General features: G+C 56.8%; 7 protein-coding genes across 7 annotated transcripts; 5 read left to right on the plus strand and 2 right to left on the minus strand.

The window, feature by feature from the left end:
- Nucleotides 1-139: 139 nt before the first annotated feature.
- Nucleotides 140-1,905, minus strand: BDW47DRAFT_116473 (serine hydrolase domain-containing protein; the record flags this gene model as incomplete). The annotated part of the gene is made up of 7 exons (XM_024814935.1): nucleotides 140-337; nucleotides 469-1,029; nucleotides 1,085-1,165; nucleotides 1,231-1,339; nucleotides 1,431-1,491; nucleotides 1,547-1,765; nucleotides 1,815-1,905. 7 exons carry the CDS (start codon nucleotides 1,903-1,905, stop codon nucleotides 140-142), a joined length of 1,320 nt encoding a protein of 439 aa, XP_024673699.1.
- Nucleotides 1,906-2,894: 989 nt separating this feature from the next.
- BDW47DRAFT_124366 (uncharacterized protein) lies at nucleotides 2,895-3,680 on the plus strand (the record flags this gene model as incomplete). Its single annotated transcript, XM_024816240.1, has 1 exon — nucleotides 2,895-3,680. The coding sequence occupies one exon, from the start codon at nucleotides 2,895-2,897 to the stop codon at nucleotides 3,678-3,680; it is 786 nt and encodes a 261-aa protein (XP_024673700.1).
- Nucleotides 3,681-4,274: 594 nt separating this feature from the next.
- BDW47DRAFT_11526 (uncharacterized protein) lies at nucleotides 4,275-4,982 on the plus strand. Its single transcript, XM_024814778.1, has one exon. The coding sequence runs from the start codon at nucleotides 4,378-4,380 to the stop codon at nucleotides 4,765-4,767; it is 390 nt and encodes a 129-aa protein (XP_024673701.1). The 5' UTR covers nucleotides 4,275-4,377; the 3' UTR covers nucleotides 4,768-4,982.
- Nucleotides 4,983-7,721: 2,739 nt separating this feature from the next.
- On the plus strand, nucleotides 7,722-10,311 carry BDW47DRAFT_116474 (putative C6 transcription factor; the record flags this gene model as incomplete). Its single annotated transcript, XM_024814936.1, has 4 exons — nucleotides 7,722-8,126; nucleotides 8,248-8,355; nucleotides 8,410-9,113; nucleotides 9,222-10,311. 4 exons carry the CDS (start codon nucleotides 7,722-7,724, stop codon nucleotides 10,309-10,311), a joined length of 2,307 nt encoding a protein of 768 aa, XP_024673702.1.
- Nucleotides 10,312-13,316: 3,005 nt separating this feature from the next.
- iml1 (GTPase-activating protein IML1) lies at nucleotides 13,317-18,967 on the plus strand. The gene has a single exon (XM_024811954.1). The coding sequence runs from the start codon at nucleotides 13,343-13,345 to the stop codon at nucleotides 18,914-18,916; it is 5,574 nt and encodes a 1,857-aa protein (XP_024673703.1). The 5' UTR covers nucleotides 13,317-13,342; the 3' UTR covers nucleotides 18,917-18,967.
- Nucleotides 18,968-19,460: 493 nt separating this feature from the next.
- Nucleotides 19,461-22,098, plus strand: BDW47DRAFT_130849 (putative sugar hydrolase; the record flags this gene model as incomplete). Its single annotated transcript, XM_024817185.1, has 7 exons — nucleotides 19,461-19,508; nucleotides 19,567-19,687; nucleotides 19,736-19,799; nucleotides 19,849-20,495; nucleotides 20,563-20,840; nucleotides 20,908-21,969; nucleotides 22,042-22,098. The coding sequence occupies exons 1-7, from the start codon at nucleotides 19,476-19,478 to the stop codon at nucleotides 22,096-22,098; spliced, it is 2,262 nt and encodes a 753-aa protein (XP_024673704.1). The 5' UTR covers nucleotides 19,461-19,475.
- Nucleotides 22,099-22,489: 391 nt separating this feature from the next.
- On the minus strand, nucleotides 22,490-26,128 carry BDW47DRAFT_124371 (uncharacterized protein; the record flags this gene model as incomplete). Its single annotated transcript, XM_024816241.1, has 1 exon — nucleotides 22,490-26,128. One exon carries the CDS (start codon nucleotides 26,126-26,128, stop codon nucleotides 22,490-22,492), a length of 3,639 nt encoding a protein of 1,212 aa, XP_024673705.1.
- Nucleotides 26,129-26,238: the final 110 nt, after the last annotated feature.

Raw genomic sequence — 26,238 nt, forward strand, 5'->3', positions numbered from 1 at the left:
CTTGTTCGTATTGTAGTGTTTTCTCACTTTGTATTGCACTTTCCACTCCACAACATCGAACCTAGTATATACGGGAAACAAACAAACAAACAAACAAACACAAAAAAGGCGGGGGAGACAATAAAGAGTAAGATCTAACCTATAGCTTCGCCATATTACCCACATCACCCACTCCCGAAACAGAAGGCTTCCCATCCCCCTCCGCCCCCCGAGCAATAGCAACAGCGCTGTAAAGAGCTCGCTCCAACTCAATCAGCAAATCCGTAACGCTCGCGTCTGTCGGCGGCATGAGTTGGGTGAAGAGCGCTGCGGCGATGCCTGATTTGGGGTCGATCCACTGTTGAGTTTGAGTATTTGTTAATAAGTATGTGTGGTAATGCCTTAGGGTAAGGGTTGTGCGGGATTAAGGGGTTACGGGAGTATTAGGGTTGTTACATATATGGGAAGGAAGGAAGGGGGAAAACAAACCCAGTGCAAATTCGGCAATCCACTCCAGTTCATACTTCCCGCTCGTCGTCGACCGGGGATATCCCTCAGCGTGATGGTTCCTCCTAGGGCATGGTCCGCTTGTGCGGCGTCATTGATGTCGTTGATGTTTAGGACGCGGCGCATTTGCGCGCCGAGTGGTCGGGGCATTGATGCGCGGCATTGGGGGTCTAGTTGGGGGCGGAAGAGGAGGTCGATGCTGGGTTTGGTGAGGAGTTGGGGGGTTGTCATGGGGTCCTGTTGGTTGGCTGTGGAGTTGGTGGTGGTGGTGCTGGATTGGAGGATGGAGACGAGGAGCTTGGAGAAGTCGGTTGGAGTGCTGAATAGGCCGACGCCGCCGAGGGCGTGCTGGGCTGGTTGGACGAGGGTGAGTGGTCTCTTTTCGGTGGGTGCTGAGGTGATGCCGTTGCGGTACATCATTGGGACGAGTGGGGGGAGATGTGTCTTCCGCTCTGGGTGGAAGGTTGTGGATTGGGCGCCTAGTTTGCTCCAGATGTGGGCTCGCATGTAGTCTTCAAGGGTGGAGTTGGTGACTCGCTCGATCTGTGTTTTTTCTTGTTAGGGGGCTTTTGGTGCTGGGTGGAAGGGAAGGACGCACGAGTTGGCCTGCCCAGTCGAGGCCGCCGCCGTAGCCCCAGGAGGTGCCTGGTTCGAAAAGGAGCGGGTGGTGGTAGCCGGCCTGGATTGGAGGCTGTTGTTATTATGATGCTCTGGGCGTTGCGAGTGGGGTGGCTGGTAGCTCACCATGCTGCCGCTGAAGGTGTACGCGGTCCGACCTTGGGACAGGGACCACTCTTGGAGGAGCTTCGACGTCGAGTCGTAGATGAACCCGGAGGTGTGGCATAGCAGCTGACTAGGTGGTTTGATGTCAGTCTCGCTGATTGAGTAGTAGTAAATTCCCGACAAAGTCAATCGTATACAAGCGAGTGGGCTGGTGCAGTTACCGCAATGTCAGCTTCCCCTGAACGGGATCCAGCTTTGGCCGTGCTGGTCCTCGAGATGCGTCTATATTGGCCAGTTAGAGGGGTATATTTGCTCGATTATTCCAGATGGGAGCTACCGTGTTCCATCCCTTGGAGGATCTGGATGTCTTTGAGCTCCGGCATTTTCTCACGCACGTCGTCATCTAGCGACAGGATGCCTTGCTCGACCAGTTGCACCACAGCGACAGCCGTGACCAGCTTCGTCATGGACGCAATCCAATAGAGAGAGTATAATGGCAGTTCATCTTTATCGTCCTGATGTGCCCGGCCAGCGGTCTTGCTGTAGATAGTGTTTCCTTGCGTGGTGAGCCACGATCAATATCAAATTGAGGGGTATTAATATACCAGACTGGTCCACAGCAATGAACGCTGCTGCGTGCAAGGACCCCGTTGTGGGGTGGGTGAAATCGTTGAGGATCCGATCGAGATTGTCCATGTTGAGAAAGTTATTGCACGATATTGATCAATATTCGATTGATTATGTACAATGGGTTCAGTTTCCAACGGTGATCTGTTCCTGGCATTGCTTGGACGTCGCTGCGTGTTGAAGCATCCATAGCCGAGGTTGCTGATGGCGCCCCCACCCAGGTCGCAGGCTAGAGATGGGACGCCTAATACCATCATCGAAGGTGTCGAGATAGGTAGACCAATCTTCTCAAGATGTGCTAACATTGTGTGTTTGAAACAAAACACAAATTCGTTGTTGTGTGCAGGTGGATTTATTTATATTGCATGCCAGGAGTACGGAGAATGATTGGCCTACGACCAAGCAATGGATCACTTCTCATGTCACATTTGATCATAGATGATGCCGACATGGCGAGAAGGACACTATCTGTCGAGAATACTTCGAAGGAGTCCCAATCCATAGCCAGGTTTGAGACTCAGTGAGACGAGAAGGGACACGGGTGGTCTCTCCGTAGCCAAGAGCTGACCTCGTGTTCGATGTTGATCACCGTGGACTCCAGGTATAGAGCTGCAACCGGTAATCGACGATTACCTCATCAAAGCACCACACATATACATATATATATATGTGTGTGTGTGTCTGGTATTCGCAAGCGATCGGAAGGATTGTCTATTTGATGACTGCGACTCCAAGGATCATTATCGAATCTGCTATCGACTTTCGCCCGGTATATCTGACATGGCAAGTCCAGGCTTGAAGCAGCCCACGCCGATCCTACTCCATGTAGCAAGACACGAGATGGTCGCCGACCAGCATTAACCAAATGGTCCAAGGCTGAGCTAAATTAAGAATTTGATCTTCGGGCCAAAGCAGCGCGGAAAGGCCCCTCATCGCGTTCCCCGAGTCAAACGACATCAACAACCTACACATTCTAGTTAGTATTGCTAACTTCTGTCGCTCGGTCACTCATTCGCTTACCTTCGCGACGGGACATACCCATCTCCGCCTCGGTCACGATGCGCCTCCTGCTTCTATATCCCCTCATGTGCCTGATCCTCAATGCAAATGCCTGGAACTTCACCTGGCACGACGGAGCCACCGTGACAACCCAAGCCGGCAATGGAACCATCCCATGTACGCGCATCTATCAGACCAAGGGCCAGCCGTTCGAGTACTACCCCAACGGCGATGCCATGGTCCTCCGGTTATGGGGGAACACCGACTGTTCCGGTGAGGGGGTCGGAAGTAGTAATGCACCATTTCCGTGGAAAAATACCGCGCGCACGGAAATGAGGTCTTACATGATTCTCCCGGCTAGCTACCGGGGAGATATATCTGGCAGTGACACCCCGTCTGCGTCGCGGCCGGCTGGCTCTGGAGCTGCCTCGACTGGGGGTCCAAGGGCCCCCGACGGACAGAGGCTGTCGGGGGGCGCGATTGCGGGGATTGCGGTGGGAGTGGTTTCGGGGATAGCATTCTTGGGCGTTGGGGGCTTCTTCTTGGGGAGGCGGTTTGCGGTCAGGTCTTCCCCTTCGCCTTCTGCGGCTTCTGACCCCCCCGGGGCTCCGACGGCGGCCCCGGGGTTCAATGGCGAGAGGGCGCTAGGAAGAGAAAATTTGGAGGGGGTATTTGGGGCCGTGAAGGAGCATAATGCTGTTGAGGCTGGGGGAAGGGAATATCACCCGCCTGGAGAGCTGGGTCAGCAGACTGTGGTGGAGATGAGTGATAGCCACCGGCTGAGGGAACTGGAAGGCTCTGGGATCTCCGTTCCTGTTCCTATTCCTAATTCTCAGGGGTTATGAGTCTATACTGTTTTATATACGTTCATGTTAGAATAGTAGCACATTACTGACTCGTATATATGTAGTCTATGATTTGGTTGATCATGTGACCTAGGGTGCCTTAGTCGAAGTTATACGTAGGGAGCTACTAATAAAGACTACTCATTAAGCCAGTATAGTATATAAACTAGTCATAAGAATTTACATAGGCACTGATATACCACTTACCTGACTTGGCAAATGTGCAGGGTTGACCAGCTCGGAGATATACTCCGAAGATCCTCGCGGCCCGTGGCCCGGTACACCACACCACCATCGATGGATGATCTTAAATCCCGCCATGCTGGTTTGGACTGAGCTGGGCTACTTCGTTCGCCTCGAGGGTAATGCTACCAATCCGAACTGGCGACTGCGACTAGACCAGCCACACATCAGATCCGCGGAGAAATGCAACCGACATATGCTAATGTGGACCCACCCATGCTTCCACCGTATTCACTGTCTATATTAGATGGTTCCTCCGCCTTTAACGTACTGGGACGAGAACGCAAATTCGAGCCAAATAATGGCATGGAAGTCCCTCTAATCCACAGCCAAGGCGCATGCCGACGCCAAGTCCACCTCCCATGCTGAATGATCAGCGAAGGACTGCAACATTTGCCTTCGGTCACTAGTCCCGTTTCCCACCATCCTGGTACCAGCTCACTTCCCGGGAAACATGTTCAGTGAGGGTCAAAGGGTGGGATGTCGAGTCAGTGTTGTTATCTCCCTATCACTTCTCTTCCCCTGTTTTGTCTCCCTTTTTTTTTCAACTTTGTCGTTGCTGTTTCTCTCCTTTTCCTTCATCTGCCATGTTTGGTGCCTGTTGACCCAACCTTCCTGTAAATCATTAGTCACAACTATGCAGGTCAAAATCGGTGAGAAGACCACACTGCTGATCCCTGTGACATGCAGAGAACCACTTAGGGGGGTTTTCAAACGAAACCTTGACCCCCACAGCGGTCCAGCAGATGATGAGACCAAGACGTCCGTCCTCAAACCGCACGATCTGCGCTCGACGGGGGAAATGGAAACGGCGCACCGGCACCGGCCGAGAAATTTCCACTAGTTTGGCCACTCGGATCCGAACGAGGAGGCCCCAATAGCCTAAAGAATTGAAGATCACCCTGCAGCCTCAACTACATTCACCCAAGCCATTCCATTTGTTTGTTGAACCAGGTAATTGCCACCGGGTGGAAGGCCATCGTGTATTCGATCTGATCGAACCCACCCACTTCCGCCCAACAGGAAGATAGACCGACGCAGGCCCATCCAACCTGATCAGGAATAGGAAATCACGGTCTCTGTGGACTTTCACAGCAGACAAACGATCGCGATAACAGGCCGAGGGAAAAATAGTTGGTCCGCAGGGCAGAAGTGGAGATTGACTGGCGGGAAGAGGGAAAGAAAAGGAGGAAATCTCCCCCCGGAAGGAAGTTTGAGCCACGGAATCAATTTCCTTACCAATTACAGTATCCCCAGGTCCCGACCCCCAACCATGGGACAGGAACAGAACAAAACAGCCCTTGCTCCCTTTTGTTTCTTTTTCTTTCCTCTCGCTTTCACTTCTTCTTCTCCTTTACTTTCCCACCTTTCGTCCAGTTTCTTCCCTCTTTTGGGCCGGTCATCTTGGCTGGATTCGTTCCTCATACCACTTTGCTTTCTCCACTGTCGAATTGGCACATTATTGAGATATGTCGGTCGGATTTTCCATCATGAAGTCGTCCCTGATGAGCCCTAACTGGCGCATGGCCTTGGGGCGCTTGGGCCATTGATGCCTCTGAGTCTAGCTAGAGACGAACCCAACCTGTCCCCACGCATTCGAGGGATGAAACGGATGGAACCATTGACGGTACTCGACTCCTGGTGTCTTTGATACAGCGCTGTCCGCCGGTATGGACCGTCGTGGTACAAGAAACCGTGGGTCGGCGGGACGCACCCCAGGCGGCTCCTTCTTTCCTTTCCAAGGAATTGCTAAGTTGATGCGCTGGTCTGGATTTGCATCAAGGCAGCGGACTATCGCTTAGATCCTTCGAATATCCTGAGAATGAGTGGTGATGTTGACCATCATCTGCGTGCATCTATAACTCACAACTGTCGGTGACGGTCGACGCAGTGGAGGGCATGCTTAGGCACCCTGTACGGCAGAACAACCTCCAATGGATGTTTCATCAAGGAAACCTATGCGTGCAAGAAGTCCTATGCGTGAGATAGCCTTAATTGGCACCCTAGTCTTGTCTGACGCGAAGAGGAATTTGCTGTATCTTTGCGTTGTTTCTCCGAACTTGATCAACGGGATTGACCCTATGGATGTGATAAGAGAGGGGACTTGCAGCGACCAAGACTCACAGGTTGAAAACGGGACCACAGACCCAAGTCAATCCTCCGATTGAAGCTTACATTTAAGACCACTCGAATTGTCATCAAGTCCTGTCGATCGGTCGACCTGAGATTGATGCCCAAGTCCTTGCCCAAGTCCTGGCTACTGGCTTCTCTCATGCACCCGGCGTTGGTGTCTCAAGCAGTCGGTGGATGGCAGCCAGCGCGCGAAACAGACAGGGGTATCAATTGTCTCCGCGTTACCAAGGAAACGTGGCAGCCTCCACCGTCACATCAACGGACACACACACGCCATTTCATTGACTAACCTAACCTGTAAATGCAAGGCGATCCTGGTCCTCAACGCCACGGGAAAAACAATTGGATTCATTGATACATGAGGAGGTGTTTTGCACTGCTGCGAGAGACTGTTCCCGCCCACCGAAATCGGAAATGTCCATGATCCCCGGGGATAAGTGGCGGCGGCCTTACCTAAGTCACCGTCTCACTGCTAGGTGTCATGCAGGTCGACTGTGAGTCTCATCTGAGAGAGAAACGCTGATCGAGATCAGAAAGATGGTGTGATTCTTTGGGGAAACCCTCTGGCAGGATAGATCCAAATCCCGCTCTCGAGGGAAACAAAGCCCGCCTAGCCCTCTGAGCCCTCTGGGGGTACCCTTCTGGAGTCTGGTCAAACTATTGGTGCCACCAACAATGGTGTGGGGACCAAGGTCGCCGAAAAAACACACAGCAACACATGAAACCTAGATGGTAAACGGGGTAGGGGAAGGCGTGCGGAAAACATGGCTTACGAGCCAAGTAGTACTTCCAAGGTACCCCTACGGTCTATGATCAAGCTCCTTATTTTGATTTTCCTATCCCTATTTTTCATTCCCTACTGTTTCTCTTGTGCAGACTGTTTGTTGTTCTAGAGTCCCTCATTGAAACCGGGGCATTTGGGTCGTGACGTGACTTTGACTTGGACTTACCCATAAATACTTGGCAGCCACAGCAAGCATACCGACCACATACGCATACAACTTGGAAGTCGGAAGGGGATCCGACCCTTAGGCTGCCGCGGCAGTCACCTCCAGCCTACCACCGTCCGCCATTTCCACCGTCTCGGCTCTCATTCTAACCCCATTGAAGAAGCATCTGCCATTGTCTACCCGTCTATTCTACCGTCCGAGCCCCATTGGACCTGACCCCGAGACGAAAATGGTAATAAAAAAAATAGAAAAACGAGGAGAAAAGGGTCAGCGATCGCTATCGACCAACGACAGCTGCTACCGTCTTTTATCATGATCCTCTATTTTTATTAACTGTCGATGCCGTTGCTGTTCTCATTGTGATTACTGTTATTGTTTTTATTCTTGTAATTGTTTTGTCGTCATTGTGGTTATTATTAGGTTCGTTTGTCTCTTAAATTAACGATTGTTTTTGATGTTTATTATTATTTTTTTCTTGAGTATTTTTTTCTATTTTGATTTTTTCCCTTGTTCCTGTCTGGCTCTGGGGCCCCTACAAACTTCACTCCCCCCACCCCAATTTTTTTTTTTTTTCCCTTTTAATGTCTACTGTCTATCAGTGGATGTCTTTGCAACGGATGACCACTAATCCTAGGCGCCTCGTACTACCGAGACAAGGACCTGGACTATCCGTCGGGACAAAGGGCACCAACGACATCCCACCCTCCAAGGAATCATGAGTGATCCCAGCCGTCCTCCCCATTTCCCTTATAATCCCCCCTACAATGCAGCATCGGTCCCCGATTTCTCTGAGCATGAAGCCGGCTTCAATGAATGGTCCCCTTCCAACCTCCCCTTCGGGCCCAACTATGAGGGGATCCCCGACTTTCTCACAGAATCCTCTGCGGCAGCCTCGCACAACATCCCAGGCGACCGCTCGTTGAACACAAAAGTCGCCATCCCAAGGTCGACACATGCGAGCAATTGGACCAGCAGTGGCCGGGTCAGCCGGGCCTGCGAGAATTGTCGAGAGCAAAAAGCAAAGTGTAGCGGACATCGCCCAACGTGCCAACGATGCCAGGAAGCAGGAATCCGTTGTTTCTATGGGGATCGCAAGCGAGAGAAGACGGCCAAGTGCGTTGTGTGACATCTTCCATGTAAATTATGGCGTGGCCAAGCGAAGAAAAAAAAATCTTTATCATAAACGAGACGAAATATTCTGACAGACAGGCGATAGGCAACTGAGCGACTTGACGCACCAGGTGCAGACATGTACACGCCAGATCCAAACTTATGAGGCGCTTCTCCGAGAAATCGTCCCCAAGTTAGATTCCCAGACGGCGCAGCACGTGGAGCATATGATCAACGAAGTAAGGCCCTCCTACAATCATTTCCTCACTTTCTCTGATGACGCCGAGACCGAGAAACACCTGGTCGATCGCGATCAAGTCTTCTCTGGGAGTAAGGACTCCAACCTTCCGACCGCTGCTAGTTCAGCCAATGTGGCTCGGGCTTCGAGCCCGGGCCCTGCCTCCGGAACGCTGGATTATACGAACGAAGATTTCAACCGTGACGAGAAGGTGCAGGCGATGGGGTTTGTCGGGGAACACTCGGAGGTTGCGTGGATGTACCGGTTGAAGCAGATGCTGGAGCGGACGATCCCGGTGTCGCCAGAGAGTTTGGATCGCCAGTCGCTTGCATCGGTGAATTACTTTGTTGATGAGACCGGCGTGCCCGTGTTAGACGATGTGGACATTACGGATCGACCCCAACAGGCCCTGGCCGATTACCTGGCGGACATCTACTTTGAAGTTGTGCACTCCTCTTTTCCGATCATCGGCAAAGTGACTTTCCTGAAACAACTCAACTCATTTTATACGACTCCTTCCCTGCGGCCCGGAAGAAGGTGGCTGGCAATCCTTCACTTGATATTCGCCATCGCTGCCAAATATTCTCATTATCTACAAGACGAAACGGTGGACACCCCCGATGACAGCCTCTCTTACTTTTCTCGTGCGTGGAAGCTGAGCAATAACGGGATATCCCTGTTGGATCATCCCAATCTTCAACAAGTCCAGGTGGAAGGTCTGACTTCTTTCTATCTACTGCTGACGGGACAAGTCAACCGGTGCGTGTGATTGGATCTTCTCGACATCCCCCCCCCCCCCCCCCCCCCCCCCCCCCCCCCCCCCCCCCCCCCCCCCCCCCCCCCCTAACTACTAACTCCCGTCACTAGATCATGGAGATTATGCGGCCTCTCTATGCGGTCGGCAGTCACAATGGGGTTGAATTTGCGCAGTGAGAGCAGTAGTATTGCCCCAGTATCCAAAGAGACGCGGTATCGGGTGTGGTGGTCCCTGTACATGCTCGACTCCCTCCTCTGTGTGATGACCGGTCGGCCCCCCAGCAGCAGCGATGATTATCGCACCACGCCACTTCCACTGCCGTTTCGGGAAGAAGACTTCCTGGAGGAGAGAGTGGCCCTGCTCATTGACGACCATGATGCACGGATTCTGTTCATGGAGACCCTTCTCGGCAGGGGGCCGGGGAAGTCGACGACGGAAGGTGCCACAACACTGGAGACAATGGGACACCCACTGACACACATAGGGAGACAATGTGAGCAACTTGTGTTTACTGCCATGGAGCCCCTCACACCGAATTCGCACTATTTTTTGTACCTCGTCGATCTGACGCTGACCGTGCGTGAGTCTGTTGACACGATCTACGCTCCAGGGGCTGCCCGAAAATCATGGCGTGAAATCGAGACGGCGATCGCCGTGCTGAACGGCAAGGTGGATGCTTGGCACTCTCGACTTTCCCCCGCGTATCACTTCTCGCAAGGGACGCCTGGCCTGGAGCAGCAACGGACCAGCTTGGCATTCCACTTCTACAGCACCAAAATCCTCATCTCACAACCCTGTCTGAGCCGCCTGACGCGACACGGCCCAGGCGCGGAGACGTCGGGAAGCTTCTGCGACACCATGGCCGACGTTTGTGTCAATGCTGCCACCCAGATGATCGAGCTCTTCCCAGAGTTGCCAGATCCCACGTGGGTGTACCATGTCTCGCCTTGGTGGTGTATCCTTCACTTCCTCATCCAACCGCTGACGGTGCTCCTGATTGAACTGCTGCTCCGGTCCAAGGCCGGGACAGTCCAACACCGGGCCGTGCTTAAGCAGGTCTGCAAGGTCACCCGGTGGCTGTCTCAGCTGTCGACGAAGGATTCATACTACCAGCGAGCGTGGCTCGTGTGTAAGGGTCTCTACACCCAGCACGCAGGGGACCTGGACACCAGATCCTTCGTGGATAAGGAGCGAAATTGAATTATTGCAGAGATTGCAAACCATCTCGGCAAGGCTTGCTGTCGCCTGGCTGGGTCCTTTGTGCCTGGCTCCAATTGTGATCTTACATGATCACGAGATCACTCAGTCCTCCCCCCCCCCCCCCCCAAACAGTCGGATTCCTCCCTGTTCCTTTCTGTCCTTGTTCCGGTCGAACAACTTCCCGACAAGGCAGGGCAGGCTGACAATCCGTCTGGTTTGTCTATTGGAAAAGTTTCTGGAATGCAGGACATTCGCTTTTGGGACCGTACAGACCTTCTCTTTTTCCTACTTGTCTTTCTTTCCCTTTCCATTCCCCTTTTACCCTTTTCTCCTCCGTCTATCTATATTTCCCACTCTCTATCATCGACCTGTTGTTCGGCAGATACTTTTTAGATCGGGTATTGGTATACGACCTTAGATTATGCGGACTGTTTATCTTCTATAAATTTCCTTCCCCCCCTTATTTATCCACCTGCTTAATGTCTCGGATGCTCACGGCTGCTGACCTGGCTTTCATCTACGTGGTCGTTATCTTTGTTTGATTCGGATCTTTCTCTTCATTCCTTGCCTCTTCCTTTTCTCATTTTGACCTTGATATGATCCCCACCTCGGTAATCAGTGCATCTTTCTATCCAAGTATATGTGGATGACGAAACTCGAGGTTCATTTGTCAGACCGACTAAAATCCTTCAACAAACTTCGACGGATAAGCCAACCAGATGATAGTCCGTCCAGCCACCTCGATGAGGCAGGTTAGCCCTGTGCGTCGAATGATAGTGGAATGCAGGGATGCTTCGATTCACATACCCTTGCATGTGCCGATGTGGGGGGGTCTGCTGTCGGATCTGCACTCGACCTTTTTCCCCTTTGATCTGATTTTCAATCACATTTCCATTTCCTAGCTTTTTTTTTTTTTTTTTTACCTTATCATTCTTTTATTCTTTATGTCTTCCCATTCTTCTCTTATTGTTTTTTGTTCTTCCTTCTTCGTTTGCTTTTGCGGTCCCTTTCTCCACCGGACCGCTCGCCTACCCATGCATGGATGACCTGTGTCTGATACCGGGCTAGAGATTCTACTAGAGATTAGCCTAGTGTCGGTTCGGGGCGATCGATGACGACGGACATACTCCATTTCCCTTGAAATGAGTCACACTTATACTGACCAGGCAGGGAGCGGCGTCGTGGATGTCCTCTACAGTGATCCGCAGTATGCACGATATAGTGCCACCGATTTCAGCCTGCGAGGGATGATGCTGCCCTTGCTCGGGCAGACGGAGGCAGGCTATCGACGGACATGACCGCTGTCCATTATGACATCACGGGCCACACACTATGGACGCATCCGATTCCCAACATTTGCGCGGTGGGTCCCTTTTTCTCGTGCTGTGGTCCCTTATTCGCTGGTAAGCAGTTCCGTGGCAGTGGAAAGCCCGTTCTAGCTCGACACCTTATTGTTCTATTCCACTATTATTCAGGGTTTCTCCCCGCTAGCTGATTGTTTTGCTTTTGCCCTCGAGTGAGGAACACTTGGCAACACTTGGCTCCACTGCTGTGCCTTTGCTTGGGTCATACGGCAGCGTTCCCCTATTCCCTTCCCTGCCATCTACGTGGATCTTACAGGAGCATGGTCTGGAATGCGATCTGATCTTTGGATGCCCCTCAGGAACTCTGGTACACGGTAGGTTGGTCTTGAGTGATATAGATTGAACTTCGCCATTGATTGTTGAGGATGTGAAGTGGGTTGAAACAAACAACGAACGACCGGGATAGAAACCATAAAAACGAAGGGGTAATAAATCAATAAGAAGAGAAAAAAGGGGGAAAAGGAAAAAAAAGAAATGAGAAAAAAAAAAAAAATAAATCAAAAGAATTGATGCGAATTCTGCATGCAACGCGTAGATTACTAGTATCTGGCTGGGTGCACAATTTGATTAACCACTCCACACCATACCCACCCACCTTGACATTGAGGGCCCGGAATTCCCCCCTCCCAGTCTTCAAATGCCGAAAGGGAAAGAAGAAGCGAAACCAATAAAACCTACAAAGCGGTAAATCTGAAAACAAGTCAGAGAGAAAAAGAAGCAAGAGACCGACCGCCAGCAAAACTTTCCACGGCTAGCCAGAGGATCCGATGGTGGGTTGAGGTCTTTCCTAATTAAGAGAACAGTGCCGAACTCTTGCGGACGGAGTTTTATCTCTACTCGGTAGGGAAGGAGGGTCACAGATTCCAGTCCCATCAGACACTAAACTGTCTAGTTGACCGGTGATTGCTGCTCCGAAGAGACCTGTGACGGCCTCGCTTATGCGCCTGCCAGCCAACTGGTCCACGAATCATGCGGTCCCCATCCACCATGACTCGACGGTCTAAGCTTGATAGTGATTTCCCAGACACTCCGGACCAAATCCCTGTCGTGCATGACCGGCCCCTCTGGTCTCCTGTTCCACGTGGCTGTCATTCATCCAAGGATGCAATTGCCTGGGGACTTGTGGGTGCAATCGGCTCCATCTCGGGGTTTATTGTAGATGAACGACTGCTGAGATTTCGGTACCGGTTAGGCAGTTGTGGGTCTTTGAGTCTTCAACCTCAATCAACCCGATTGTCCTGTCGCCTGGAATGTTCAGTAGTCATTGTGGTGACCCAATCATTTCAAAGCCACCAGCGCCATGACAAATCTTATATCAAGCACTAATCTTGATGTCTGCACCCGGGCAAGATCTCTGGGACGGACTTGAATCAGATCAAAGTTCAGCTAGAGCATGCTTCCTGAGAAGAATAGCTATTATCGTTCGTAGCCTACCAAGATCAATCGCAAAATTCTCACTGACTGTGAATGCCAGTAGATGCCTTAGGCACTAGACCCACCTCCGCAATTCAAACCCTCACCGCCTGCTCCATTGGGAGACACCCCATCCCGTCCGTCGACGGACAGGAACATCTCCAAATGACTTCATCATCAGGTCCTTTCCACTCCTCATTGCGACTTGGCAAATCGATCCCCCCCCCCCCAAGATGCACCCTCACCGATAGAGAATGTCTGTGCGTGGCCCGATTAAGCGCTCGCACCTCAGGCAGGTCAGTGCCGCCAGCCTTGACACGCTCTCCACCTCCCGCTCCGCCGATACTCTTCCTCCCCACGACGCCGGCAGCGACTGCCCACTCACCCCCGACGAGAAGAACCCCCGTCTGTCTTCGACCGGCCTGAACCGCCGCCAATGTGCTCTCTGGGTTCACGATGAGACTTTCTCGCGCGAGGAGATCCTCTTCAACCAGACCGCGTTCAGCGACACGGGCGTCCAGGTCGGCGATGTGATCGAGATCCTCCCCGCACGGCCCGCCGGGGACACGGCGCACCACGCTGGGAAAGCAGACCTGGGGTCCCGGTCGCTGCGGGAGAGCCACTTCGACTCCAGCTCGACGCTCCACGCGGACGCGATCTCCAAGTTCAAGACCCCGCTGCAGAGCCGGTGCCTTTTTGTCGTCAAGCCCCTCCCCCAGGACATCAAGTCCCGGAACCCACGACTCGAGTTGTCCGTCACGACGAGCATTGCCAACACCTTTGGGTTCAAGAACCGCGACACCGTGAACATCTCGATCGTCGATCGTGCGCAGTGCGCCGCGTCGCATGTGGATATCGCCTTCCGCGACCAGTACATGGTGCGCTCGGATATGTGGCGGCTCGTCATGTCGGAGCTGGCCGACAAGATCATTTACAAGGGACAGAAGATCGTCTTCATGGGTACCATCAAGGCGACAGTCAAGAACATCTTTGTCCGCGGCAAGAAGGTCCTCTCGGGCTTCTTCGCCCCGGAGACGATCCCCGTCTTCCGCAGCGAATCTGCCAAATACGTGCTGTTTATCCAGATGTCGCGGGAAATGTGGGACTTTGATTCGGAGGGCACGGGGGATATTCTATTCAGTCGGGTGATCAACGGGTTTCTACCGGAGCTGTTCAAGCGGTGGGCGAACGCGGACGCGAGGCACTTGGTCACCATCGTGCTGTTCACGCGGGTCGAGTATGACGTGTCGGCCCTGGGCTCGGCGACGCTCAGCGCCGAGAATCTGGAGAGCATGCTGACGCCGAATCATGTCCCGACGCGGGACTTCTACCGCGTGGTGGTCAATGACATGGCCAGCGGGCATTGGACGACCATCCTGGACGAGCTGAAGAAGGACTTCCGGACCTTTCTCCGGGACGTCAGCATCCTCAAGACGAGTGAGGTCGATACGCCCACGGCTGATGGGAAGAATGGGGGTTGGGAACCCAAGGCGACAATTGCTGGGCGGCCGAGCACCGCCATTCGTGGCAACATCCTCGAGGCCATCCACCTAGCGTCGGCTCACTTGGCGTACGACCACATCGATCGGGATATGATCCACACGGGGACCTCGATCATTGTGATCACCCCCGGGAGCGGGGTCTTTGAGGCCTCGTATGAGTCCCTGGCGGCCACGACCGAAGCCCTCATGAACCGCGGCATCGCCATCGACCTCGTCTGTCTTAGCCCCATGCCGCTTCACTCGGTGCCCTTGTTTAAGTACCATGAACCGGTCCGGAGACCCTCCACCTCATCGGCCGGCGATCTCCGGGTTGGCGGCAATTCCCCCGAAGAGACGCGCTACTCGTTTGCGGGGCTGGCCAATCGCACCCCCCACTTGTCGCCCCGGTCGACCTTCCATGGTTCGTCTTTCTCGGGCACGTCGCCCCGGGAGCAGTGGGCCTCGCGGTCTCAGGAGTGGCATTACGGGATTCCTCACTGGCTGGATATCTCGTATTGGAACCCTGAGACGTATCGGGAATCGCGGCGCATCCTCAAGAAGGACCCGAATGCTCCCATTCCATACACCGTCACCAAACAGTCCAAGGTCTTCGTGCCGCGGGTGCGCATGTACGAGATCCAGATGATGGGGGTCATGGAGAGCGAACAGTCGAATATCTCCATCCCATATCTTTACGAAGGCCCGAGTGTCTCGCGGGGGGCAGCGTCACGATTCGGCCTGGGCTCGTCCAGTCTCGCCCCGCCCCGGGCTTCCTTTCGCCGCAGTTCGCCTTTTCGGCACCCATTGAGCGACAGTCTCCGGCCCGAGCCGTTCCTCCAGAATATGTCCAACCCTAAGGACGCCATGTCCGCTCGGTCAAAGAAGCCGAGCTCGGTTCTGTCGTGGATGGACAGCTATGATGAGGCGGTGTTCTCCCCCTTCCCCAAGCGCCGGCAACGCCGCCAGCCCGTAAAACAGAAGCGGCCCAGCGAACCGGAAGTGCATGGATCGGGTGCGCATGAGCGACTGTCGGCGAGGTCCGTCCTCCGCCTCCGGGAGCAAGAGACCCTGTCGAACGAGCGCAACCGTTCCACCGGGGACCCAGCCCCTCGGAATATCGAGCCCGGCTTGCCGGGCCCCAAGGGTACTGCTCCGTCGCAGGGTACCGCCCCCAAAAAGCCAGCGTTAAAGGCCCCGGCGGCCAAGAGGCCCCCGCGGATATCGCGGACCCTCAGTTTTGCTCTGCGCGGGCTGAGTGCGACTCCACCCCGAGCGCAGGCCAGCACCGAGGTCAATGTAGAGCATGTTCGCGGTCTTCCATCATCCAACAAGAACTCCTCCGGCGTCTCAACGACGGACGCGGCCAGCGCGGACTCCCAAAGCTTCTCAGACTCGGCGTCGGCGTCCACTGTCATCGACTGGTCCACCACGCCGGTCCCGCCCCAGCGGTCTCGAGAGAACTCGGCAATTACACCGTCGCGGCCGATCTCGATCAAATTGCCATCTAAGCAGCCCGCCGACGACGCGGAGCAGGCGGGCCGTCCGGCCATCGCGGAATCATACTCCACCACCAACACCGACGTCCCTGTCGGCGAGGACGCGCCCCATGGTGGCAAAACGAGGAGGGCCCCCAGAGTCGAAATCACGGCGAATGCCGGCTCACGGGATGGGCAGCCCAGAAGCCCCCAGAGTAAAGCTCTCGCTCCGTGGGTGCGTCCCATTAACCCGTGCAACACCCCGCGAGAGCTGCTGCGCGACACGAGTTGGTTTGGACGTTGGCAGCATGCCTACCCCAGGCCGCCCCACGTCGCCGTGGTCAAGTGGAAGAGTCTCAAGTCACCTGCGATCCTACCGCTCACCACGGAGGAGTTCCCCACGGCGAGCGAGCTGGCCTCGGAATACCTGCAGACCCCTTACCGTGTCTTCCCGAATGATGACGCCGAAGGCATCGAGGCGCCTCGATCCCGAGGGATCCTCCTCCGAGAACTGATATCCCTCCGCCTGGCCCACGGGTTCCAGATCGTAGTTGGGAAGACGGTGGCGGAGGTCGCCGGGCAGCCGTCGCTTGCGTCGTCGAATGTGTTCGATCCCCGCAGCTTGGAGAAGGACGACGCCACGGTGTATCTATCCAAAGGGAAATCAATCCATCGCCTAGTCTGCATCAGCAGCACGGAGATAGAAGTCACGCGGTTTACACATCAGACGTCGGCCGTGACCGCACGGGAGAAGGCGAGTGGCTACACGACGTACACGGCGGCCATGCGGACGATTCTAAGCCCGGAATACAAACTAAGGAACATCCGGATGGATCTGTGCTTTGAGGAGTATAACTGGAATTACGCGGACAACTACGTTGCGGGCCACCGGGACTACCTTTTCCACCCCGCCCAACAGCTGCACTTCTGGCGGATGCGCTACGTACTGATCCCCGTCCAGTTACCCGCTCACTCGCGACGCCAGCTGCAGTCGTTCAACGAGGATACCGAGGAGGAGATCCATCTCCTGGGGATCAGCCAGCTGACGCAGATTTGGCAACGTCACAAGTATGTAGGCCCGGAGGAGAAGCGGTTTGAAACCGGCCTCAAGAAGCGGGAGCAGAACCCCCTAAACATCATGTATCAGACGCGCAACCCGTCCGATGTGGTGGCAGCGGAGCTCGACCGGATCATACTGACGGACCCGGGGCTGGACAACTCGCCAGCCCAGCTGCTGCCCGAATCCGAGCTGTTGGAGCGACCCAGCGTCACCGTGTCGTCGTTGGCGCAGATCATCCAAGGCGACAAAGGGGTGCGGATGATGGATCGACGGTGGCACTGGCGGCTGCACTACAACTGCTTCATTGGGTTCGAACTCACGACGTGGCTGCAGCAGAACTTCCGTGACATTGACACGCGGGAGGACGCGGTCGAGTTCGGCAACGAGCTGATGAAGCACGGCCTCTTCCAACACGTGGAGAAGCGACACAACTTCCGAGATGGTAACTACTTCTACCAGATCTCTAGCGAGTATCGGATCGCGCGGCCTGAGTCCCGGGGTGGCTGGTTCCCCCACATCCGGCCCGACAAACCAGCCCCGAGCACACCGGCCAGCGACGGCGCGAAGGAGTCCCCGGCGACTCACCCCCGGGCGGACAGCGTGGACCACGGCTCCCAGACGCCGGCCACGCCCTCGCGGACCAAGAACAAGGCGACAATCCTGCTGTCTAAGACGATGAAGTACGACGTGGATCCGCGTAAACGGTCCAACCGGCCGGAGGTCATCGACCTTCACTACGACCGGCTGCACAACCCGGACAACTGTTTTCACATCGAGCTAAGCTGGATGAACACCACGCCGAAGCTGATCGAGGACGCGGTTCTGGGGTGGGCGTCCACGGCCGAGCGGTTCGGGCTCAAGCTGGTGCAGGTGCCCGTCGCTGAGGGGAGCTCAATTGACCAGACGCAGCCCTTCCGCAAGCCATACCGGGTGCCTCTCAAGCTGAAACCGCCCGCGGGACCAGCGCCGCCAACCTGCTTCAACCCAACGGCGTTCTCGCAGCAGCAGGGCGCGTCAGACCAGCACTACTTCCAAAAGGCCATCCTGCGGAAGTTCGACTTTGTCCTTGACTTCGAGGCGCGATCGGCCTTTCCTCCCGACGTCGAGGTGTCGTACTCGTGGGGGATCCCGGACTATCGATACTCGCAGTACATCCACCGGTCAGGGAGCCTACTAATCCAGATCAACGAAGACGGAGACTTCCTCGTGCTAGCCAACCGACTAGTGAGCACGCGCAGCGCCGCCAGCCGGGACATGGCGCGCCACGAGCGGATGGACCACCGCCCGGAGCCATACCGAGCGCGCGCAAGCACCTACGACCCCATCGAACGCGTCTCCCCCCGACTCTCCCCCGTCGTCCGACCCATCCACGAGATCCACAGCCCCCTCAGCCCTTCGGAGCACATCCACCACGCCGATTCCTCCAACGTCTACCGGGCCCCCGAGCAGGTCCTAACAGCCCTCGTCGAATTCTGTAACGACGCCACTCGACTTGAGCAGTTCTACCGGGAGTCCCACGTACGGCCCACATCGACGAAGGTCGAGCCGACGCTGGGATCCGTCATGGACGCCTCCATCCCGTCCCTGGAACTCCCCGCCAGCGTGGTCAGCCATCAGATCTCCCCCCCGTCTGCTCTTGCTTCGCGAGGACAGCACAGTTCCTCTCCTGCGCTGTCGTCACTGGATGCTCGGGTGCGCGGCCGAGCTGAAAGCATTGGGCCCGGGAGTCCGCGAATCCGCCCGCAGGCTAGCCCGCTAACTTTACCGGCGAGCCCGCGGAGCGGGGGACTGCGGCCGTTGCGGTTGGGCTAGTGGAGGTTCCTCTACGATATTTCCTCTATACCATATTTCACTAGACCTATATTTATATAATCAAAATCCTCATTCAGATCAACCTTGGTCTCTGTATCCACGAATTCGAAAGAACCTCCACTTTCTTAGCCACCCATATCTTCATATCTCCCCTCCAGCAATTCCACGGAGTACTTCCCCTCAGTTCCCCTCAAACCTCACACAAAGACGATACCATCCTCGCAATGGATTGGCCGTACCCCCTGTCAACCCACTTAGCCCAAACGCGGCTATTCAGGCTGAATTCGCAACCCTGCATCTTGGCAGGAGGATTGGCCATGCGATTGGTGGGTTGATAGAGTGTGAATATCCGTCAATGCGCGACCACTTGAATCCTACCGCTATAGTGCTTGTTGTCTGGTGTAAGTATGTACAGCCTAATCTGGAAAGGATAGTGTTCCGAGGAGGGTTATTTGGAGGGGTTCGAGTGAGGTTGGTTTTCTTTCATACACACACTCTCTATACACACTTGAATCAATTGAAACAAGAACGATAGTGTACATTTAGATAAACCAGCAAGATGAAGTTCACGGAAGGAATGTGGAGATTGCGGGTGAGAATATCCTCTATGAAGACCGTTTACTAGAAGCTAATTTGAATCAACCATACAGGAAGGCGTCCGCATCGACTGGATGAGCAATGTCGAGCGACTGCACATCGACCAGGACAAGGAGGCTGTGGATATCTTGATGAACAAGTTCCAGCGGCATCGTGGAGATACTTTGAACTCGGGTATGTTTCTTGGCCCGGTCGATACGAGCGGTTGACTGATATGACTAGCAACGATCACTGCGCGAGTGACGTCTCCCCAGGAGGGTATCATCGGGGTTAATTTCGTGCATTGGTATGATCCTTTCTTCCTCCCAGTGACATATCTGCTAAGCTGTCTACAGGGCCGGCCAAGTCGACCGCGGACCGCACTACAGCATCGCCAGCTCCAACGGCCACACGCGCATCACCCACGCCGACAACCGCTTCTCATACACAAGCGGGGATCTCTCCCTCACAATGAACACAGAGCCCAACGAGCTCGGCCTCACCTTCTCATCCCCAACAAAGACACTGACAGGCCACTCGTTCCGCTCCATCGGCTACGTCGGGGACCAAACGACCCCCAAGACCGACTACCGCGACGGGATCTTCCTCGAGCGCCAGGGCCACATGCTGCTAGGTCTAGACCTCAACATCAGCGAGAAGCTGTACGGACTAGGCGAGCGGTTCGGCCCGTTTCTCAAGAACGGCCAGACGGTCGATATCTGGAATGAAGATGGCGGGACCTCGTCTGACCTTGCTTATAAAAATATCCCGTTCTATATCAGTTCGTGTGGGTATGGTGTCTTTGTGAATCATCCGGGCAAGGTCAGTCTCGAGATGCAAACTGAGCGGTCCTCGCGCGTGAATATCTCTATCGAGGGTGAAGAGCTGCAGTATTTCGTTGTGTATGGGCCTTCGCCGAAGGAGATTCTGCGTAGATATGCCGCTTTGACGGGGGAGCCTGCGCTTGTGCCGGCTTGGAGTTATAATCTTTGGTTGACGACTAGTATGGCCTCCTATTCCTACTATAGGCTTGACTTAAGAAGTTACGAAAGGATACTAATAATAGTAAGGCTTCACAACAAACTACGACGAACAAACCGTCACCTCCTTCCTAGACGGCTTCCGAGACCGCGACATCCCACTCGGCGTCTTCCACTTCGACTGCTTCTGGATGAAGTCCTACCAGTGGTGTGACTTCCAGTTCGATGCGGAAATGTTCCCTGACGCGGGGGCTTACCTGCGCCGACTGAGGGAGAGGGGTTTGAAGATCAGCGTATGGCTGAATCCTTATGTTGGGCAAGCGTCGCCTTTGTTCGAGGAAGGGAAACGCGAGGGCTACTTTATCAAGGTATTTATCTCCCCTTTTCTCTATCTACTCCAAGAGAGGGAAAGAATAACTGAAGAGCAATAATCAGCGCACCGACTCCTCCATCTGGCAATGGGACTACTGGCAAGCCGGCATGGCCGTCATCGACTTCACGAACCCGCGCGCCCGCAGCTGGTACAGCACCCACCTGCACCGGCTAATCGACACAGGCGTCGACAGCTTCAAAACGGACTTCGCAGAGCGCATCCCGGTCAAAAACGTCGTCTACCACGACAACTCCGACCCCGCCCGCATGCACAACTACTACGCCCTGCTGTACAACGAAGTCGTATACGACGTCCTCACCTCCCGCCTGGGCACCTCCAACTCGATCCTCTTCGCGCGCAGCACGGCGCCCGGCGGGCAGCGCTACCCGGTCCACTGGGGCGGCGACTGCGAGAGCACCTACGTTGCGATGGCGGAGTCCCTCCGCGGGGGTCTCAGCCTGCTGCTCTCCGGCTACGTCTTCTGGGCGTCTGACATCGGCGGCTTCGAAGGCACGCCGTCCCCCGCGCTGTACAAGCGGTGGGTCCAGTTCGGGCTGCTATCCAGCCACTCCCGGCTTCATGGGTCCGGCTCGTTCCGCGTGCCGTGGCTGTATGGCGAGGATTGCTCTGCTGTGTTGAGAGAATGCACGAAGCGGAAGATCATGCTGACGCCTTATTTGTTGAGTGCTGCGTACTGGGCTGCGAAGGATGGAAGTCGGAGGCTGATGGCGCCGCTGTTTGTGGAGTTCCCGGACGATTTGAACACTTATGCTGTTGATACGCAGTTTATGTTGGGGCCGAATCTGTTGGTTGCGCCTGTGTTTTGTGATGAGGGGGTTGTAAGCTTTTATGTCCCTGATGAGGAGGCTGGTCAGCCCAGCCACTCTGGCAAGGAAGAAGGAGAGGGAAAGAGAAAGAAGGCGAAGTGGGTCTCTTTCTTCGACAGCAGCAAGACCTACGAAGGCGGCAAATGGTATACTGAGACGCACGACTTCGACACTCTGCCACTGCTCGTCCGGCCTGGAACGGTGACGCCTGTCAATCGGCGGCTGGAGAGGCCTGACGGAGACGCGCTGGATGGGCTGGAGGTTGTTGTTAACGGGCCGTTGAAGGAGGGCGAGGAGGTGAATGTTGAGGTGGTGGATCCGCAGTGTACGCATCGGTTGTTGAAGACTTTGACGGTTAGGGAGGTGGAGGGGGATAAGGTTGTTGTTGATGATGGGGGGGTGGTTGTTTCTACTAGTTTTGTTTGATCTTTATGATATATTTCGTAGATATGCTGGTATAGATAGGTATTGGGTACTTCTTCTATTCGATTGTTTACTGCAGTAACTCTCCTTATTACTTCAAATATGGTCATTCTGATATACTATTAGATTCACCCACGTCGTATACTGTGAATAGAATATTGAGCAAGAAGAATGAAATAAAGCAAGACTAAGAAAAGAAAAGCAAAACTAAGAAAAGAAAAGCAGGAGTTGGAAAGCAAAAGCAAGGCAAGCAGACATGCAAACAGGCAGAAAATGAGAAATAAGCAGTATAGACTCAAGAAAGAAAAAAGAAAAGGGTATCATGTCTAACTGCTAATGCAATACAAATGCAAATGCAAATGCAATCAAATCACAGCAAATAAAAAAATCAATCTCACCACGCCTCCTCAACATCCAGAAGCCATCGTCGTATCCCCTCTCGTAACGTATTATCTACCCCCGCCATCGATCGCCTGCGCTCGCGGTCCCCTACCCCCAGCTCGCCCTCCACGTCCTCTCGACAGTGCTCCGCCGTCACGCTGCGCACCACCTCTTCTAGCGCGCCTAGTACGAGCCGGCGGCACTCGGTTCGCGGAACTTCCAGGGACGGCAGCTCATCGCGGCCGAGCATTTCGGGCTTGTCGTCGGCGCCGCCCCGGCGTGCTCGCGACGGTGACGGTGCCCGCGTGGGTGCCATCGACGGAGGCACGCTCTGCGCCAGCACCCTTTCCAAGGCGTCCACGAGCGTCCCGTCCAGATCCATGACCGGCTCCTCCACGAATTGCTCCTCTATCGCGCCCGGATCGGCGAGGATCGGCCCCGGGGCCGGGGTGATGGTGGTGGTAGTGGTGGTTGTCGTCGTCGTGGTGGGCGCCCCAAAGAGGCTCGCAAAAGGCGTCGCCAACCCCGACCCGCTGCCCACGTGGCGCGGCGTGCCCGGCGCGGAGGCGCCTGAGATCCCCGGCCCGCGCCGCCGCAGGCGCAACCGCTTCACGGTCGACTGGCGCACGTCGGCCACCAGCGTGGTTGCCACATCAACCCACCGGTCCGGCCCCTCCGCGTCCGCCGGCACCGGGTTGGGCGTGGGCTCGGCCTGCATCGCCCGCCGGATGTCCGCGTCCAGCCCCGGGTAGGGCCGCACAGCCTGGAGCAAAAAGTCTTCATGGAACCGGCGGAGCCACCCGGCAACGTTGATGTTCAGGCCGTCGGGCTCCCGGCCCGGACACTGAAACCCGGAGACGCTGCTGTGGGTTGATGCCCCGGCGTCCACGCTGGTGACCGATGTCCGCGGCTTCTGCGGGGACGCCGTGGTCGACTCGCCCGACGACGACAGCGAAACGAATCCCGGCAGCGGCAGGTCCACGTCGACAACCCCGTCGCTCCCGTGGACGGACATCTTCAACGACGAAGCCTTGGGCTCCGTGGTCGACAGCAACTCGGGCGGCAGCTCCCCATCGTCGGCGCGAGGGTGCGGCGCGTGGGCGTGCGGGATGGAGATGTGCCCGCTGGGGGCCGGGGCCAAGGCCGGAGCCGGACCTGGAGCCGGGGGGCCCGCCACTTGGGTCTCGCGCACCATCTGACGGAGCGTGGGGGGCGGTCCGCGCTTCGGCCCCGCGCTGCCGACCTGCACCGAGACCGCCCGCCGGCGCGGTGGGATGGCGGCGGGATCTTCGTCCCGCCGGTCCGTCGACGACGCCGGGCGCGGCCCCCACAGGCCCGCAAACAGCGTGCCCCAGCGCCCCGCGGCCGACGGGACGCTGCTGTTGGTGCCGAGGACTGAACTATCGCTCCGCTGGAGGGTCTTGAGCAGGTTCTCCGAGGCCAGGCTGTCGTGACCTGCCGCCGCGTCTTCCTCCTCTTCCGCCATCACCGCCGGGTCCGTCCCACCGCGCTCCCCGCGGCCCTGCGAGGCGAAGTGCGGCACGGGGACCGTGCTGGCCGGGGTGGCCGTGGAGGTCGTGGCGGGGCCAGCGTTCGTCCGCCGCCCGTCGCGGGCGGGCACGGCGACACCGCGGGTCCGCATGGACCGGGCGTCGGAGGCGCGTCGGGGTCGGTCGTCCAATTCCGCGGGCGCCGCGTCGGTCTCGCCGGATGAGGCGCTGGCGGATCGCCGACGGGGCGGCTCCTGGGTCAGGCGCTGGGCCCGCGATCGCCGTTCGATGGCGCGGCGGAGCGACTCCTGGCGCAGGAGAGGCACGTGGGGCGGGCTCTGCGAGGGGGCCCGCGCCGAGGCGGCGGTGCCGGGCCGCAGCGGGGACGGGAGGAAGGACTCGAAGCGCTGCTTCTGGGGGAGGAAGGCGGCAAGCAGGAAGATCAGACGGCGGGCGGTCATCTTGTCGCCCGAGACGATGACGGTCCGGTGGGCCAGGGGCGGGTCGGCCTCGGGCGGCTGAGCGCGCTGCTGCAGGTAGTGCCGCCGGCGGTACCACTCGGGGCCCAGGGAGTTCAGCCACTCGGTGTGGTTGCCGAGGAAGGCGGTGACGAGCACCATGAAGAAGAAGCTGTGCTCCTTGTCGCCCAGGGTCCGGGCGATGGAGCGGCCCTCCTCGCGCCAGACGCCCCAGCGGCTCTGGCCCGTGACGACCGGCGGCGTCTGCAGGGACGAGGCGATGCGGCGCATGCTCCGGACGGCCTCGTCTCGCAGGCGGGCGTTGACGGCGAGACTGTTGACGGGCAGGTGGACGACGGTCTGGTTGGTGCGCTGCATGTTGGGGGCCTTGGCGGGCTTGGGATGCAGGGTGGCGGCGGCGTCGGCCTGCTGCAGCACGACGCGAATCTCGGCGCGGGCAAGCCGCTCGAGGTGGGAGAGGGTACGGTTGATGACGTCCCAGTGGTCCACTAGCAGATCGATGCGCTCGTCTAGGCTGGCGGGTGGGGTGGCCCCCGACAGGCTGTCGTCGAGGAGGAAGCCGCCGCGGCCGCGGTCCTCCGAGTCGAGGGAGCCGGCCCCGCCCGGTCGGGGGGAGGCGTCGGGCCCCAGGCCACTCACCCGCGAGGTGGGGCGAGCGCCGCCGCCACGCACCGACAGGAGAGGGATCTGGACGGTGATGGCCACGGCGTACATCGGGGTCTTCTTCTCCTTGATCTTCTTCCGCTTGGCCACGTCGGGGAAGGGGAAGCCGGCCTCGGGCAGGGAGTCAGGGTAGAAGGAGTGGGCCCCTCCGTCGTGCGGGTGACGGTCGGGGGAGGCGGTCGGGTCCCGGGCCTCGGGCAGATTCACGCTGAACATGCGGGTCAGCAGCACGGTGACCTTGGCGGGCGGTTTGGGCCCTTCTCCGCCGGGCGCCGTCCACGCGGCGGGGCTGCCGGGCGCCCGCGTGGGTTCCCCATCGGCGGAGATGATGTGCATCTTGGTGGAGGAGCCCCGATAACTGAAGGCGCTGCTGCCGAATATGCAGTTGAGCAAGCCGGAGTCGGTGGAATCAGCGGCAAGGCGCGGATGCCCCGTATCGTGGTGGCCGCCCGCGGCGGCGAGGGTCGAACTCCGCCGCCGGGCCCTCATGAAGGCGCCAGACATGATCGGTGGGGACCGGCGGGTCTCTGCAGCGACCGACAGGGGGCTGGGGTCGGCGGTAGTCGACTGGGACAACAGACCGCGGCGGGGTGCACGGGCCGACAGGGTCGAGACGGTGCGGGCATGGCGGGGACCGGCGCCCTCGAAGAGCTGCGGCTCCAGGCCCAACCCTTGGGGGGCGACCTCGGACGCATGGGGGGCCTGAGTGTCGAGGAGCACGCAGGCGTCTCGATCACCCAGGGCATTCTGGGCGATGATGACGCGGAAATCCCGCATGTAGTCCAGATCGACGCCACCCCGGTCATCGTAAGCTCCGGCGGTGGAGGCATTCGGGGAGTTGAAGGTAGAGTGCAGCGGATAGGCATGGGTATTGGAACGGCGGAGGAGGCTAGCATCGGGGAATAGCAGGCCGGAAGTATGTTCTTCTTCGGTGACGGACTCGAGGTGGTGGCCCGGTTTGGCCGAATAACTGGCCGGGTTTAAGGTCGACGCTGCCGTATTCAACAACCGACCCAGCATGGCGTCAGGATCGATTGGGGGGATGAAGGAGATGGAGGAGCAGGAAGCACGGAGCAGGAAGTAGCCCTAGAGGGAGAGATTGTCGAGAGAGAAGCCCACGGAGGGGAGGG

This window comes from Aspergillus candidus (genome assembly GCF_002847045.1).
Source record: "Aspergillus candidus strain CBS 102.13 unplaced genomic scaffold BDW47scaffold_12, whole genome shotgun sequence".
Classification (NCBI taxonomy): Eukaryota; Fungi; Ascomycota; class Eurotiomycetes; order Eurotiales; family Aspergillaceae; genus Aspergillus; species Aspergillus candidus.

What these genes read in the sequence shown, in the direction of transcription:
- BDW47DRAFT_11526 (XM_024814778.1), top strand. Translation starts at nt 4,378, where the DNA reads ATGTTCAGTGAGGGTCAAAGGGTGGGATGTCGAGTCAGTGTTGTTATC.
- iml1 (XM_024811954.1), top strand. Translation starts at nt 13,343, where the DNA reads ATGTCTGTGCGTGGCCCGATTAAGCGCTCGCACCTCAGGCAGGTCAGT.